The sequence below is a fragment of the Oryzias latipes genome, chromosome 3 (genome assembly GCF_002234675.1).
Source record: "Oryzias latipes chromosome 3, ASM223467v1".
Lineage (NCBI taxonomy): Eukaryota > Metazoa > Chordata > Actinopteri > Beloniformes > Adrianichthyidae > Oryzias > Oryzias latipes.
In genome coordinates, this window is record NC_019861.2 from 14,386,400 (window position 1) to 14,404,872 (window position 18,473).

At 37.7% G+C, this 18,473-nt stretch overlaps 1 protein-coding gene across 2 annotated transcripts; it reads left to right on the forward strand.

Moving 5' to 3' along the window:
- The first annotated feature begins 282 nt into the window (after positions 1-282).
- Positions 283-15,876, forward strand: LOC105357014 (interleukin-18 receptor 1). 2 transcript variants are annotated; one of them, XM_011490814.3, is made up of 18 exons: positions 283-405; positions 1,559-1,802; positions 2,845-3,031; positions 3,101-3,245; positions 3,324-3,386; positions 3,460-3,583; positions 3,708-3,853; positions 3,931-4,077; positions 4,192-4,344; positions 10,983-11,238; positions 11,413-11,581; positions 11,661-11,796; positions 11,872-11,937; positions 12,429-12,552; positions 13,794-13,927; positions 14,051-14,194; positions 14,379-14,531; positions 14,605-15,876. In XM_011490814.3, the coding sequence occupies exons 1-18, from the start codon at positions 363-365 to the stop codon at positions 14,955-14,957; spliced, it is 2,787 nt and encodes a 928-aa protein (XP_011489116.1). In that variant the 5' UTR covers positions 283-362; the 3' UTR covers positions 14,958-15,876. The 2 variants fall into 2 exon arrangements, with proteins under 2 accessions (XP_011489116.1, XP_020568466.1); XM_020712807.1 differs by lacking the exons at positions 283-405; positions 1,559-1,802; positions 2,845-3,031 and having other exon boundaries at positions 3,121-3,245; positions 3,329-3,386.
- The last annotated feature ends 2,597 nt before the right edge of the window (positions 15,877-18,473 follow it).

Below are 18,473 nucleotides of genomic sequence, written 5' to 3' on the forward strand. Positions count from 1 at the left end.
CGCTCGGAACCGCGCGGCCAATTGTGAGCGCACGTGACTCTCAGAAGCGCATGCTGAGCCTGTCACTTTAATGAACTTTGTTTAGAAAATAAATCGAGAATGCGTTGTAGTTTGGGACTTTTTTTTACAGACAAATACAGACATTAGATATTATGAGGTAAACAGCATGTTGTTTTATCGCAGTTTATATTGGCTTAGCGCTCTGTGGAGGAGCGAAGGGCGAGCAGAGAGGAGGAATCAAAAGTAAAAGTAGTCTTGAGTTACTCAGGTCCATAAATGTTTGTCAGGCTGATTAGACAGACGTTAAAGTGGTTCATCCTGCTCTGGTTCTACTCTTTAGCTCTTGGCGTGCGACAGTGAGGATGACAGATCTGACTCCTCTATTTCTTCTCATTTTATTCACAGGTAGGAAACAGTCCCTGATGTTGATATAAAATTATATTGGTCATTCCAACCAGGATGTTATTATTTCATCATGTTTTTTTCTTCTTGGAGGGATTTTTATTTTATTTTATTTTATTTTAATTTATTATTTACTATCAAGAAATAAAGACAATTTTTTTTTGTTTTCATCAAACTATTTGGGCAAATTAATGTTATACGCTGTATCAATAATACTGTGAAACTATTTTTACTATCCTTAAATTGTAGAAAATTAGGCATTAAAAATCAATGTCAGTATTCATTTTTTTAAATATATTGTATTTAAAGTTTTGGATTAATTTTAACATGTTTTATTTCAAATATTTCTTTTAGCAGTTTTGTCCAAGATAAATATTTACTTGATTTTTTTTTCATCAGAGTTTGATCATAGAATCTGTCTTGAAGGGGAAAATGCCTGTTTTTATAGCTTTTGATTCACTATCAGTTGTCAACATGTGTTGATGCCTTCACTGTACATAGAAAATGACTGCTGAGTAATCTTAACTTTGTACAAAGACTACAGATGAATTAAACAAAAGCGTGTGTAAAGATCTTATAATGTTAAGTTTTTCTTTTCGTGGTCTTAATCTTCTGATTTAAATGGTCTACATTTTTATCTCCTAACTTTGTACATTTATTTACTGCATTTCCATATTACAAACCAAAAAATCCTCAAGAAAAGCCTTTATTTGCAGTGAAATTTATTTTGAAACATTTTGAAAACTTTGTAATCAGCGGGAAAAAAATGTTGACCATGCCGCCTGAAATCATGGGGCAATCATGTGCATTGAATAATAAAGGGATACAATAATTTTCATCATCCAGATCATGTTCCTCAAATAGTTTCCCAGTTCTTGAAAGATACTTGTTGCTGCAGAAAGGGAATAAATGCAGGATTTTCCAAATAAACACTTTTTGGAAGATTACTTTTCCTCAGATCAATTCTAAGTTTATGATCAAATATTTATGACTTTTTTTTTCAGGGTAACCAATGTTGTTGTTCTTTGTAAAAATCTATTTTAGCATGAATAGATTTTAAAAATAAAACATATATACTTAGATTAAAATCTGTTTGCTCTAAATTATGTGTACAAACTCATTTCTTTCAAATTAAGAGTGTTACTCTGGTTTACAGGTGTGGAGTTGCTGAAACCGAAGGTGTTTAATGTGAGAGAAGGAGAAATTGTGGTGATGCACTGTCAGGAAGCTGATGATACAGGTCTGATCTGGACCATTCCCAGCGGTCAGAAGATGAATCAGACCAGCAGTGCTTCAGCATCAGCTGATCAAGGTCACATGGGTGTTCTGATTCATGGACGGAACCTTGTTGTTCTTCGTGCTTCTCTGGGCCATCAAGGGAATTACTCATGCTCTTTGGGGTAAGTACCCAATGGAAACTACTAAATGGGAATGTGTTTAGCACAATAATCAAGAAGTTTTCGTGTTTTTCTTGAAAGAAATGCTCATTTAGCAATGAATCTTTTAAGGTTGTATAGAGTGGTCATTTCCTGTTTGCTAAATTTCTGAAGAACATTCATTTGCAAGACAGATGATTGTTGAAGCTTTGGTCAACTGTGATGGCGAGTCATTACATCATCTCCACTCCCATTTATTGGAGTCAGTCATCTTAAAATAAATTGACACATAATGGATCCATCCATCCATCCATCCATCCTGCTTAAAGAACATGTTCTTCCAGCATTTTTCTGATGATGGAGGAAATAAATAAAATTTAAAAAAAGCCTAAAACTGTTTCTGGGTATCTAATTATTTGAATAATTGTGGATCAGAACCCTGCGACAGACTGGCAACATGTCCAGGATGTCCCCTGCCTGGATGTCCCCTGCCTTCCCCTACGAGTGGGAAAAAATGGGTTTAAAAAATGAAGGAAGGAAGGAAGGAAGGAAGGAAGGAAGGAAGGAAGGAAGGAAGGAAGGAAGGAAGGAAGGAAGGAAGGAAGGAAGGAAGGAAGGAAGGAAGGAAGGAAGGAATAAGATCAGAAGCAGATGAAAAAATTGCATTTCAGAAAGATTGTGGTTGTGATGTAAAATCTACACTCGGCGGGCCACAAGCTTCCTGCTCTGCTCCATTCTGATGCGTCTTTGTTCTCCTCACCTGAGCTGGCATTTCACCCAAAACTGTACGGCTGGATAGCTCCAATATTGCTCGCCATTTTCGTTATACCACTAATGATAGGTTGGGGTTGTGAGGAGTTGTAAACTAACGGGAGAGAAAAACTAAACTCTTGGCTGCTCCACAGAAACTATGTCCTTGAAAACAACACAGATTTTTCAAGGTCACAGGTTTTCTGGAGACAAACCTAGCTCCAGTTGAGCGAATGTGGGATTCATTGGCATCCATTCTTTTTCATTTGTGAAGAGCAACGTTTTTGTTCTGTGTGTCTTTTCTTTAATACAACAGGAACGGCAGCAGCCAAATCTGGTTCAGGCTAACAGTGTGCACAGCACAATCCAGAGAGTATGAAGAGTGGAACCAGTATCCTGTAACATGCTACACCCAGGAACCTTGTACTCTGTACTGTCCTACTGCAAACATCCCGTGTGCAAACATATCTGGTATCAGCAGCAGGGGTATAACATGGAATAAGGTAATCAAAAGAATCAAGAATTGAAATGAGATGTGAGGAGTCTGATTGAATAAATCCTGCATGTTTCAGGAAGGTGAAACATCACACAGTCAAAGTCACTTCTCCAGTGTGCAGCTAAAGGACAGCGGCATGTACATCTGCACCAGGTCATACATGCATAAAGGTCAGATTTACTACAAGACCTTTGCAGTGGTTCTTAATGTCCAAACAGATGGTAAGAAAATCACATTTCAAACTTAATGTTGTCCCTTTTTTACTGGCTGCTTTTAAAGTAACCTTTTATCTTGGACAGAGCAGCTAGGAGAGTCAGTGATTGTGTCACCCAAACAAAACCAGGTGTTTCAGGTGGATCTAGGTGAGTTCTGTTCTGTAAGAACTTTATTTAGAAATTTCGTGAAAATTGACTTTCTTGTGAATCTTTTTTCTAGCTGCCATGATGGTGATTGATTGTAAAGCGGTCATGACTTCAGAGACAGACGAGGTGTTCTGGCTGAGCGGGGAGTCATTTGTTGAAGAGGACGACAACTTACCAGTTTTCTATAATTATTCATGGTCAATATTTCAGAAGAGAACCGGATTTCACATTACTATTGCAATTTAAAAAAATTGTTGATGTCTCACCGTCACACAACAGCAAGTTTTTCTTTCATTTACTTTGAATTGCTTTCATTTTTAGGGTAAAAGGAGCCATAGGCATGGAGATGACCACATCTCTGATCTTCAAGAAAGTGTCAGAGGATGACCTGTCGAGGAATTACACCTGCAAACTGCAGTCTGACCATCAACTCTCAACGTTCGTCACAATCATCTTAACTCCTAAAGGTGCGACTGTTGGGCTTGTTTATTGGAGGTTTTGCTCCTATTATCTCCAGTAAATGTATCTACTGTTTTCCCCACAGTCAGTGACGTCTCCGTCTCCCTCATCATCTGCATTGTGGGGATCATAGTTGTTGTTTTTATTACAACTGCAGTTGCTTTTTCTAAGTTTAAAATTGATGTTGTACTCTTCCTTCGAGACGCCTTGGGTTGCTATGGCACACCTACAGGTGGGAATCATAATTTACGTTTTACCTTACGTTTTAGTTCTACCTCCTTACTTTCCAGGCATGTAGCATCAGAAAAGATGTTCTTCACTGTAGCTCTGCTTTTTGTTTGCTTAGATGGGAAGAAGTATGACGCCTGTTTGATGTTTTACAAGAGCAATTCAGATGTGGATCTGGGAAAAGCTGACAGGAAGTGGATGAAAAGGGTTTTGGAAGAGCGCTTTGGATACAGTCTCTGCCTCCTCAGTCGGGACACCTCAGAAAATACCGGTATGGAGGCGAACTTCAATGATTATGAACATTTGAGGCTCTACTGAGTTGTCTCCTGACCTTCATTTGGTTGCACCATTTGCAGAGTCTGTGTCAGGGTGCATAGAGCAGAGCCGGACTCTGGTTTTGTTTCCCAGCTCTTCTGATTCAGATCCAGGGTCTGATTTGCTCATCAAAATCTGGGCAGCTCTAGCAGAGAAAAACACTTGCGTGATTCTCATCAAACCAGAGACGAAACGAGCATCAAGCACGGATTCTGCATCAGAAGTCCTAGAGCATCTCAGCCAGGCAGGAAATTGTGTTGTCTGGAAAGGCAGAAGCTCCATGGAGCCCAAATCTTCCTTCTGGAAGCTTCTGCGTTTTCATTTATCTGCCCCTCAACATCTGGCAAAACTTCTACCTGAGGAGTCGACCCTGGTTGATCACTGCCAACAAGTTTAGCACAGCTACAGCTTTAGTAGGATTTGTATGCAACTTATTAAACTGTAGCATATTTCTTGAATCACTTTTGTAATTTTATGTTTAGATCAATTCTTTAACATGGACACCAGGAACAATCGCATCATTCCAGTCAGACTCTGCATATGTATGTTAATTAAAAAAATACCAGATGATAATCTGGTTGATGATCTGATATTTTATTGACATCATAGACCCGCTGATGGATAGTTAAATTTCTTAATTTTTCATAACCAAACTAAATTTAAACCCAACAAATGTTTTAACAATTTTGATAAAAAACAAAAAATACGTTTTAGGTTTATGGTAACTTTGTGGTTTATCTTCTTAATCCGTTTTTATCATGATTTGTTTCCTCATGTGACAGCCCGTGATTTTTTTTTTTTTTTTTTTTTTACAATAATCAGTATTAACAAGAAAATCTTTTCCTTACATTAGGAAAGAAAAGTAGAAAAGTAAGCAGTCTGTGCGCCACCCTCTGGCAGGAATAAGTCATTGCAGGAAGAAACTAGACACAGTAAACACTTTTTCTTTGTTTTCCCTTTTGACAAAAACAGAATATTTTTTGTGGTGTTGTCATGATGTAGCCATGATGTAGCCGACTGTAGCCATATTTGGTGGTTAATATTAACTAATATAAAAATTTACATAGAAAATGACAATAATCAAAAATGACAATAATTAGACACTTTACAATTTATATGGGCCTCCTAAATGTAAAAGAGTAAATTACTTTTTTATCCCTGTCATTTACAAGTGTGTCCGTAACCCTTGTGCTATCTTAGATGACCCCACCCTTACATTGACGAGTTCTTCCTACCATGACAAAGGTGGATAAAGGTGAAAAGATTTCATGTAATCCATGGACACCAGTGAAGATCACAAATCATTGAAGAAAAATTGTTCAGAGCACTGTCTAGTGGGTCTAGATGACCCAACTCCCAACGTTAAAGTGCCTAGGATAGCACAAAGGCTGTAATTTTTTCTACATGTAATTTTTTTCTACTACAAAGCTGCAATAGAGTCTAATGGCCACGTGGGGGAGCTATACCCCATCCTTTCCAGCATTAGATGTCAAAATGAGGAACAAGGGATTGTGAGTTATGAAAAATATAACAAATGAGTACAGGCTTTTATAAAATATAAAAGTCTCTATTTATCAGGGTGTCATTGTGCTTTCACTACAGTAGAAATCGGCAGTTGAAAATCACTAAATTAGTGTTGTTTTTTTAAACAAATGATCCGTGTAGGCCAAATTGAGAGGCAAAAGAATACCCACGTGTTTGTAAATTTAAGAGTACATTTCTGGGTTTTACTGTTCAGTGCTAAGAATGTTGCACAAAGTGACCAAAAAATGTTTTATCTTGAAATAAATAGTTAACTATCTATATTTGAAATGATTCCTGATAGTTTTCCACCATTAATTTTTTTTTAAAATTAAAGATCTAAGTTTAAATTTTTGCATTTTAAATCTTATTGGTTTACAGTTACAAAAAGCTATTTTGGTTTCAGTTCTTTACTAGACGAAACTTTTTTTCACTAAGATCTTTTATTGCAATGTCAGACTTTAGAACCAAATTTACTAAAGGGGGCGTGGTACCTATAAAGGGGCGTGACCTTAAGAGGAAGACACGTTGGAAAGACTTATCAAATCAACAAACACTCTGGAACCTGTCTCCACAACCTTCCTCCTTAGAAAGTTATGAAGTCAAGATTCTGTCCTGTGAAAAGGTTAACAGCTGTTGCTAAAAGACCCACTTGGATAAAAATGTGTTTTTAACAGGTTCTGGTAGCATTTTTCTGAATTTTGAGGACACACATTAAAAAAAATTAAAGTCAAAATTGCATTTTTGAGTAATTACTTACTTGGTGAATCAGAAGCACACAAAAATTGCAGATGGTAAAAGATTGTATCTGTGATGTAGAAAATACTATAAAAATATTTTGTGCTCTGCTCCATTCTGATGCATCCACTTATAGACAAATAGATCCATGTCTGTCTTTGTTTTCCTCATTTGGCTCTAAACTGTACAACTAGATAGCTCTAAGATTGCTCGGCATGTTTTGTTGCACCAGTAATGTTAGGTTGGGGATGTGAGGGGCTGTAACCTAGCAGGAGAGTGTGTACACAGATGGATGATGGGAAGGGGTGCGGGGCTGCTCTGGGTCAACAGGCCCTCCCACAACTGAGAGACGATTTCCTAATGAACTACTGATGCTCTGCAAAAAATATGTCCTAGAAAATGCCTAAAAATGGCATAATCACAATTGAAAGAACACTATGAACATTTGGAAAATAGATCAAAAGAATATCTGAGTGAGACTTAAAAGTTTCCAAACAACAAAGACTTGTCAGTGTCTGGGGCTTCTTCCCACTGGTCTATAAGCAGTTTTAGAAATATTAATAGAAAAATGATTTTTCTTATTTCTTTTGGTTTTGAGTTTAATAGAGGTTAAACAAAAAGCAAAACTTCAGTGCAGAAACGCAAGGGGATGCACTACACCGCCCACCTTATGGCAACCACATGTGCTTGACATTTTGGAAATCTCACACAGAATCATTTGACATCATTTTAGGGGAAACTTTTTGTAAAATCATGATGCTGACGGCATAACAAAACCCCAAAATAATAAACAAAACGTCCTTCTTCCTACACAAAAGCAGTTTCATTATGATTGGGTGATATTGAAGCTTTGACCACAAAAAAGTCAATTGAGAACAGATTAAGTTTCTCTTTTGGAGTGATTTTTTTCTTTCCTTTTTTGTTTGTTTTCACAAGTTCTACATTCTCTCGCTGCAAAGAGTCTTGTGTTCCTAACATCTTTTCCAGTTTTTGCAGTTTCTCAGAAAAGAAGGCCCACTCCAGTCACAAATAAGCTCACTGTCATCAGTCTTTTGTGATAAATGCAATAAAGTTACCAGGCACCTAAAATGGGAATTTGCAATTTTTCTATGCAAATGTATCTGTACATCTGCCTTGTCAGAAATTGCAGCAGAGCATTTCTGCTCACTTCTACAGAAAATTCGGTCTGAATGGACACACAGAACACAGAAATCCAGTGCTTTTCACGAGTAACCTAAACTCCTTTAAAATAAGAAGACCTGAGGAAGAGGAGGAGGAGGAAGGAAAGAGAAGTGAAACTAGTAAGGCTGATTCGGGTTGGAGCGTGACCCCCCTCTACGAGGCCTAAGTTTCTTTTCTTCTTTACATCACGCCACATTGTGTCTGCACTTTGTGGAGAGCTGTGTTCACTCTGCTGCTGAGCTGCGCTGAAGAGATGCTCCTCCAGGCTTTGCTCCTCACATTCATCATCGGTAAGACAGGAGTTGTTACCCAGTGTTTATCTGACTTTTTAAAATGTCTTTTGCAGCACGATCCACTCAGTGACAAACACTAATTCATGCAGGAGAGAAATGTTCTGAAGTCACTTAGTAAAAAGGGAACAATCCGCTCAGCTGAGTTCTCTATATCGTATAAGTGGACTGATTTTTGTAGTATTCTCTCCCATGATCATATTTCAGCTTTCAGGTGTTTGGATGGTCCTGCAGAGCCTTAGGGATGTTTAGATTTTAAAGAAGTTGCAGCCTAAAAGCATAAAAGACAGTCATCTATAGTTTTACTACACACCAAAAAAATAGGATGTGGTTAAAATTTTTTACTGACTATCACATCTTTTCAGAAAAGATGATATATGTTACATCTGTCTAAGTGGGCGGCAGTGGCTTAGGTGGGGATTGAAGAGTCGCCGGTTCGATCCCCGCTTACGTTGTGTCTTTGGGCAAGACACTTCACCCTCCTTGCCTCCAGTGTTGCTCCACTGGTGTGTGAATGTGTTTGACTGTCCCAGTGGTGGTCAGAGCCACATACAGAAAGCCATTCTTCAGTACTTCACTCTGTCAGTCTGCCCCAGGGCTGTGGCTACATCAGTAGATCACCATCACCAAGTATGAATGAGGAGTGAATGAATAATGGACACATTGTAAACGCTTTGAGCGTCTGGAAAAGTGCAGAAAAATACATTATCAGTTATAAAATTGAAATTATTTCACAACTGTGTGGCTTTAGTCAAATTGGGACAACTCCACTTTTAAAAATATTATAAAATATGTCAAAACAAACTTTATTGTAATTGTTTGTTTGTCACACAACCTTGCATGTTCAAGACCCTGCACTTGTGCTGGATCCAAGTTCCAATGTAAAAAAATGAGAGGTGTGAAAGCAGCTCTAACGGTAGACGCTCCTTTAATGTGGTTGATGAGTTTCAAAAGCAATGCAGCACTTTCAGGAGGAAACAGAAACTGATGGGAAATGTGATGGCACCCCTCAGACATCCAAAAGTAGAAATAAATCATAGAAATAATACAAAACACATTCAAGTACATTCAGTGTTTTGCAAAATCTGATCAAATGATGACTAACTCCACAGCGGACTAAACCACAGACCTTTGCTCAGATTGAAACATGGCTGCTGTCCCTTGTCATGTGACAACAATCAGCTGTTTAAAGTTCCTTAAAACATGAAAAATGATGCAACAGTCCTAAACTTTAAGAACACAGCTAGACATGAACAACACTTGCATAAATGTCCAGCTCCTCTAACTTAAACTAATGCATACCCGCCTCTTACATTCTATGAGTATTTGCTGCATTTGTTTGTTTTATCATTTCAGTTGTCCATTTATTTTATTTTTTGCATTTTAAATTTTTAATCCTTGAGTCAAAGCTGGAGTGGAAATGTAAATGAATATTATGTTGATGATTGTGATATTTATTTCATATATACTTTAAAAGGAAAGATAGGACAAGATAAAAACGAAAGACACAAGAAATATCAGAAATGGAGGGAAAAGTAAAAGCCTCATAAACTCTCATTCCCCTGGCCAAAACCCAATTTTATTACTACACCCAACATTTATTATAGTCCTGTTCACTATGTAATAAGCTCACATTTAGTTACACACATATGCCAACAGCTATACATAGATATACACATAAAAAACAAACACACGTGGAAGCATTTAACACACATTTATAATAAACACTTTTTTGGTTCCATTTGAACTGTTTTCCTCTACCAACCCTTGTGCGTTCTCACACGTTTCCAATTTATATTCATAAATATTTACATATGTTTCGTAGTTTAGTAATGCTTAGTATATGTACCTATCTATCAATAATCATGTTTCTATATTTTTTCTTCAACTCCTTTATGTTTATTACAATGGCATTAAGTCAAATCCAGATATCAGACCTTAAAAGTTGCTGTTTTACAACACGGAACAACATCAATAAAGGGGAGTTAAAAATGCTAAATTATCGAAGCAAAACAAAATATCAAAATCCACAGGAGGAAATGCACAAAAAAACAGAATTGACAGAAAGAGAAATTCATTTGTCTAATAAGCACAAAGAATAAAGTTACAAAAAATGCAGTCAAATTATTCAAACTTTATAGTAAATAAACAGATTTCTTTTTTCATTCACTGAATAAGTTTTGTAAAGACACAGTTGCATGTTTTTAATTATTACAGGAAGTTGCCAGGCTTAAGATTAAATTTCCCTTCACACTACTCTTTTCTTTGACTTCTATTATTATTATTATTATTATTATTATTATTATTATTATTATTATTATTATTATTATTATTTTCGTCAAACAAATATCGTATTTCCATCTACGGAATATGAACTGCATCTGACTGTTTCCTACACCTCAGACCATCGATGACTGAAACCCCCTGCTTGGCTTCCCACCAGAGTTCTTCTGTGACTTTCAGTCCGTTTCAGAACAGACTTTTAGAATCCTCTTTTAGAATTTTTTAAAACCCGTCAAATTAGCCGTCACCCTATCGGACTTTAAATCACGGACTAAAACCCCTATTTTCTGAATTGCCTTTGTTTACTGAGACACTGTGGTCACATTGAGTTTTTTCTTTTTGGTCGGGGGATCCTGTGGTGATGCCCTCTGTGAATATGAACGGGGTGGTTCCTGCTGTAGGCAGTTCCCCAAAATATAGTTTCCCCACTTCAATATCAAGCCAGATTTACTATGTCAAGCACTTTGTGTTCGTGTAAACTGCTTTTTAAATAAAGTTTAATTTGATTTCAGATGAATGCACCTAAAAACAAACCTTTTTATTATTAATATTATTATAAATGTGCGGTTTTGTTCTGCAGGTGCAGGCGCATGCTCCCTGACTCCAGGAATCGTCTACGTGAGGGAAGGAGAAATCGTAGCGCTGAGCTGTGATGAGCCCGGTGATGGGGACCCAGTGACCCTGTGGAAAAAAGATTCTGAGCAGAAAACATATGCACAGAGCAACATGTCAGCGGCTCAACAAAGACAGATGGGCATTGTGGTGCACAAGAACTGGCTTGTCATTTTAAACACATCAATGAACCATCAGGGAAATTACACTTGTCAGTCTTGCAGGTACAGCTTTGCCTTCATAACAGTCTTTTTATAAAACATTTGTCACACTGGTGGCAATTTTGATTTGATTCCCATTGTTCAGTTAACTGTCATTGAAATGTGAAATTTTTAAGAAAACCTTCCCAGATGTGAAAGTTATTGCTAAAATGTGTGTTTTCCACAACAATTTCACAGAAACGAAAGCAGTCAATCTCTCTTCACGTTGATGGTCTACAGCGTATATGAAGACAAATATGATTACCCGAAAAATTGTTACAAAGACCAGTCCTGCACTCTGTCTTGCCCCGAAGCAAACATCCCATCAGCAGGCATCCTCAATATTACAGATCTCACATGGTACAAGGTATTCAAAGACAAAGAAAGTGTGTTGATTGAGCTCCGAGCTGCAAAACTTTACTGCTGTGTTCTCCTTATTCTATCAGGATAGTCGGCCTTTGAAGCCTTATTTCCAGAGAGTTCAAGAGGAAGATGCTGGTATCTACACCTGCAACAGATCATACTTGTATTCCGGTCAAACATACAACATAACATTTGTTGTTCCACTTATTGTTAAAACAGGTAAAAAGGACTCTGATTGTTTGACTTTGTATCCCATGATTTCAAGATGATAAACGCTTTTTCCTTTATGCGCAGAAATACATCCGATTTATGCTACAATCACCTCTCCGAGAAATAATCAAGTATTTTCTGTAGAGCTGGGTGAGTCCCAAATTTTGCATCATAGTGGAGCCGGTTATCAAAATAATCATCCATTTTGTGGTATGAGCGCTAAATTTGGCATGGATGTACCTGAGGATCCCGACTTTCTGAAAAGCAGGTTAGCCACAAGGAAATCCAAGATTGCAAAATGTATAAACAATATCTATATAATATACATATAAGAGTATTGTACATTTTGTGCACGAACAACCCATATTGTTGAGACTGGAGGAGGTAGACATTGAATATCTTTGCAACAATTAAGTGTATGGCCGCCATCTTTAAAAAAAAATTGCCATTTTGGATTTTTCCCGTGGCTAACAAGCTTTTCTGAAAGAGGGGATCCCACGGTACATCCATGCCAAATTTGGTGCTTGAACCACAAAATCCACAATTTGTCTGAAATATTAACCTAACTGGCTCCTGTATCAAAAATCTGGAAAATTTACCACATGTTCCCAATTTTCCTTTTTCCATAAACTTGTTTTTAGGCACGACAGTGGTGATCGACTGTGTAGCGGATAGTGACTCATCGGAGGACTTGTTGTTCTGGATGAGAGGACAATCATTTGTGGACGAAAATAGCACCTTTCCAGTTTTCTACAATGAAACACGGTGAGCCCAACAAAAGAAGCCCAGAGACTCCAAAATAAAACTTTGTTTGCAAATGAGTCCAAATGAGCTTGTTGTTACTCAGACGTTTTTATACTTGTGTGGGCCTTTCAGAAATCTGAGCAAATTTTGTGATCAGAAAAAGTGTTTGGAGCACACATTCACATTTGATCATGAAAGAAACAACAAGAATTTTTTTCAATCAAAAATTTGGCTAACTGATTTTTTAAACACTTAAAATTAAGAGTGTGATAATTAAGTTGAACAATGTTTGGATTCATATAATAACTTGTTGTTGACAATAGAATTCATCGTCGACATTTGTTCATTTTGAACAATCCGATTCGATCTGATTCACTGACCTGAAATGGATCTAGTTAATGGATTTAGTTTCATAAAGTTCAAGCCACTGTTGTTTTTTTCACATCAAAATGATCCAAAGGGAACATTTTTATAACATTTTACCGCACCGTATGGTCACATGTCTTTGCTAAATTCAAAGTGTTTCCACAAATAGGACTGTAAGGATGGATTGATCAGTTTTTGCTTGGTCTTTTTTATGTTAAAAAAAAGTACCGTGTTTGAATCCGAATGGTATTTTCAAATATCAATATGATCGATTTATGTCATTTAGAAATTATTATCGGTTTAGATAGATTCGAGTAGCAACTTGCCTCAGACAGATCAATCTGGTTGGATTGTAGGAAAATAAATCAATTCCTCGATTAAGACAATTAATTGTTGCGCCCCTACTCGAAACCCAAAGGATCAGCTAAAGGTGTCTCAAAACCTTCAGAAAATGCTGTTAGAACCAAAGAAGTAAACAAACTTGAGTGAGGTAATACTCTTCAGTGCTGTTAAGTTTTTGCAACAGATTCTTCTGTTTTGAAAACTGTTGTTTTTTTTTTGCATAGGTGTCTTCACTCATTTTTATCTCCCTTAACACATAAATATGAATACATATTCTTTAAATGGGGTTTCAACACACTTTTTCTTGTGCACTGGCATTTTGATCTCCTGGAGTTGTCATCTTGCTTTGTCATCAGGCAGGAAAACCTGTTTTTGTGGAGGAAACCTTTTCAGTAAAAAAGAAGAAGCTATGCACTAGCACCCTGACAATTGCTGCAGACACTACTATGTTGCCTAACTCATTTCCTGTGAGATCTATAGCTGTGTGCTGGTGGCAGAGAATGCTCCTCTGCAGCATTTCTGATCTCACTTTTCTTTGTGTTTGCCACCAACAGCGACAAACAACAGATGAAAGCATCTCTGGTTATAGGAAAAGTATCACAGGAAGACCTGTCCACAAATTACACCTGCAAACTCGACAGTGACAATCAGCCGTCTATAAGTGTCACCATCTTCCTCACCCAGAAAGGTGCTCCTGGTTTGCTCACCATAGATAACATCTTAGATTCTTTTTTTTTTTTTTGCACCTTCTTTTTTGGCTTCAAAATAAACAAGGAGTTGAAATCTGATCTTTTTTCTTTTTCGTCCACAGCTTACTTTTCCTACTTGAATCTGATTGTGTGTGTCGTCAGCATTGTTGTTGCAATGACTGTGACCATTGTTGTGTATTTAAAGTTTCAAAAAGAGATCAAGCTTTTCCTAAGAGACACCCTCAGTTGCTATGGCACCTCTTCAGGTGAGAATCCTTTGCTTTAAGACTAGAGGTGTGGTTATGTGGTGTCAAAGGCCAGCATGATAGAGAAATGCAGATATATAATCCATTTCTACTAAATCCAGTTTTAAATCGTATATATGTGTATGTTTGGAAATGAATGTTGTTTTTGTGCACGTAATGATTTACTGTGTTGTTGTTTGTTTAGATGAAAAAAGCTATGATGCCTTTTTGATGTGTTATAAATGTGACACTGATGAAGGCCTGCATGAAGCTGACAGGACGTTGCTGGAGAACACTTTGGAAGAGAAGTTTGGTTACAGTCTTTGCCTTTGTGAAAGAGACGTCTTACCAGGAGAAGGTATGTTTGAGCAACAACTTTCCAAGCAGATGCAGAGAAACGGCTTTTTAGGAAAAACTCTCTTTTCTTGCAGCTGCAGCTGAGGCTGTTCTAGCCTGCATAGAGCAGAGCAGGACTGTGATTTTGGTTCCCACCTCTCAGTATCCCGGACCAGAATCCAGCCTGCTGAGTGCCATCCATGCAGCCCTTGTGGAGAAGCAGACCCGCTTGATTTTTATCAACACTAAGCATACAGAAACACAGAAAAGCGGCTCGTTTCCAGAGGCTTTGCAACTACTCAGCGAGATGGCAGAGTGTGTCACTTGGAAGGGAAGGCCTCCCTCCTCCTCCTTCTGGAAGAAGCTGCGCCTCCACTTACCCGCCCCGCAGAGAACAAAACAGACGAGTACGTTTTTGAGGGAAAACCACTATGACAGCATGTGCTAAAATTAATTTTCTTAACCCCCTGATGCCTGAATTTATTTCCAGCTAGTAAAAGAAATTCACTTGGGTCTTTGCTTTCATATATATGCTAGATTCAGATCACTTTGGTGCTGAAGTATTAGTAGGGTTAAAGTTACAATTTTCTTCCGATCACAGCTGAATGCAGTTCAGCTTTATTTGTAAAAAGAAACGTTAAATACAGTTTATCCATGAAGAAGTCTCAACGGTTCTGTGATATATGTCGCATCATTGATTTTCTATTGACACCTTTCAGGAGATTCACCATATCTCTTATCAACCGCATTGTAAAGCACAAAAATCCCTGTATTTTTTGTTTGTTTCCTTCTGTTTCAAAAGTAATATTTCACCCTATGTGCCTCATCTAGATAAACATTGGCATCTGTTTTATTTTCTGGTGCTGTTGTCAAATGTTAAAAACAGTTTTAGGAATGCCAGACCAGGCCAGAGGATTACTTTGCAGAGGGGTAGTTTAGAAAAGAGGAGGAGGTAAAGTATTTGACAAATCATAAAAAATATGAAATGGATTATTATCATAATGGTATTATGGTATTATCATAACCATAAGTGTTGCAGTGGTAGTTTTAACTGGCTTTAGAGTTAATTTATTTGTAAGATGTTAATTATTTAGATTGGTAAATGAAAGTTTTAATTGAATAACTGATAGTTATTATTTTAAAATTAAATGATTTTGGTGACTTCTTGATTATTGATTGATTGTTAGTGCTAGAATTTGTGTCTATTTTTGAAGGGAAGGGGGAGACCCATGGATTGACTCAATGATTCTGTAAACCTTTTCCTGCCCAGTTGCCCTTTTCAGACTGTTGGTCAGTCCAGTATGTATATGTCTTATGATTTTATTTTATTGCTGTTTAAAAAAGTAAAGAGTATGACTTTAAATCTATTTTTTTTACCTATCTCTTCATTTGTGTGCATGTTTGAGTGTAGGCTTGTGTTTTTGTGTGTTAATAGGGGGAGTTTGCAACACCCCCACTGTGAAGGCACACATGCAAACTCCTCCCACAAGTGACCCACATGATCTAGAAGCTCCTTGCTCTAATCAGGATCATTTGTAAACAAAAATAAAACGGCAGAAGACAGTTTTGATAGTAAAATTAAGTTATAGCATTTCCAGAACCAATGCTAAAGAATATTTTTTTATCTTTAATGAAAAAACATATAATTTTATATGCAGGGTCTCGAAGACAAAAACAAAAAAACTTCCCAGCCTTTGATATGTGATAAAGTCCCTCTACGATCATCTTTTAATAGATTGTATTTCAGTCAGACAAACTCTTGCAGTATAATACATTTATTTTTACATACTTAATTTACATCTTAGTTGGCATTCACAAACTTTGATTGGCATAAGGCTCCGTACAATTCCATGAGATAATTTCCATAAACTTTAGGGTAAAAAACCCCGAACGGAGCCTACAGGTGGAAGCCGGGGAGGAGGGTGGGGCGACGAATGCAGCGCTGCGGTAAGAAAGAGAATGAACAGCTGCACACCTGGACTTAAATAGGACGCTGAACAGGTGAGTTGATTAACTACCGCCCTGGGGGGGGGGGACTGTAGCGTTTGGCTGCCTGAAAGGCTAACTCGTTCGCTATTACAGTGATGGACAAAATTGTTGGTACCCCTCAGTTAAAAAAAAGAAAGTCCACAATGCTCACTGAAAAGACTTGAAACGTTCAAAAGTAACAAATTAAAATTTATTGAAAAGTAAAAAATCAAAATCAGCCATTACTTTTGAGTTGTTAATAGAATTATTTAAAAAAACAAACTAATGAAATAGGGCTGGGCAAAAATGATGGTACCTCCATGAAAGACTGAGAACTGATTGCCCGGGGGGTCATGATGAACCCAGGTATGTCCTTTAATTGACATCACTGCTGTTTTCAAACCCATAATCAGTCAGTCTGCCTCTTTAAAGGGAGACAAATAGTCACGTTGCTGTTTGGTAAAAAGGTGTGAACATGGACAACAAAAAGTGAAGGAGAGAATTGTCCCAGGACATTATAAACAAAATTATAAACAAACATCATAAAGGTAAAGGCTATCAAACCATCTCTAAGCAGCTTGAAGTTCCTGTGACGACAGTGGCACATATTATTCAGACGTTTAAGACCCACGGGACAGTAGCCAACCTCCCTGAACGTGGCCGGAAGAGGAAAATTGATGACAAATTGAGGAGACGGATAGTTCGAACTGTCTCCAAAGAGCCCAGAACAACCTCCAAAGATATTAAAGGTGAACTCCTAGATCAAGGTACATCAGTGTCAATTTGTCGTTGTTTGAGCCAGAGTGGACTTCATGGGAGACGACCAAAGAGGACACCACTGTTGAAAGGAAATCATAAAAAAAGCCAGACTGGAATTTGCAAAAATGCATGTTGACAAGCCACAAAGCTTCTGGGAAAATGTCCTTTGGACAGATGAGACAAAAGTGGAGCTTTTTGGTACGGCACATCAGCTCTATGTTCGTAGACTCAAAAATGAAGACTAAAATGAAAAGAACGCTGTCCCCACTGTGAAACATGGAGGAGGCTCAGTTCTGTTTTGGGGCTGCTTTGTGCATCTGGCACAGGGTGTCTTGACCTTGTACAAGGTAAAATGGAATCTCCAGATTATCAAGGCATTCTGGATGTGCTGCATTACCGGTGCAGCAAAAGGGCAAACAATAGTGGAGCTATCTAGACGTACAGTTTTGAGTGAGATGTCAGCTCCAAAAAAAGAGGTACATGGATCTATATGCAGCGGCGGTTTTTCCTATGGGCAATGTAGTGGGTTGCCCAGGGCGCGATATAGTAGGAGGCGCCAAAAAAAAAAAAGTACTTTTTTGCCCCCCGCATTTCTTCTAGACTGACCACAACCACCCCCCACCCAGTCATCCCATTTAAAGGTAATGAAACGTGCGCCAGGGTGCCCCTACTATCCTGTCAACCTGCTGCTATAATGACACTATTTTGCACTCTCTCAATAGAATATTGCAACACACGTCCACACGGGGGAAACCAACTCGCATCTGCAGAGGATGTGAACAGGTAGAGAACAAGCAGGTAGAGAGGCAGGGGAGTTTATGATTCCAGACCAGCAACAAACTTTTTAATAAATAAATGTATAAATACATCGTTTTTATACTTTATTGGATTTACTGAATTTTCTGAAAAGTGAAAGAAAGAAAAATAGAAATGAGTCTGCATCAAAGTGAATTAGTTTCCATCGTCTCACTCATCTTGACTCTGTGTGTTTGACAGACAGAAATGTCTATTCAAGGTTGTGAAAAATAAACAATAGGTCACAGGAAATATCAGGTGTCCAGTTTAGAAACAAAAGGAGAAAAGAGGGAGAAAAACACTTTAAGGATAAAGGAATGCACACAGTGTCCAAAATTAAGACTCGCTAGGCGCCAAATACGACCAAATTTACTGTTTGAGGAGTAAAATTTATTGCAACATTTGGCTTATGAAGGTTTACACTTAATTAGACTAGTCTTGT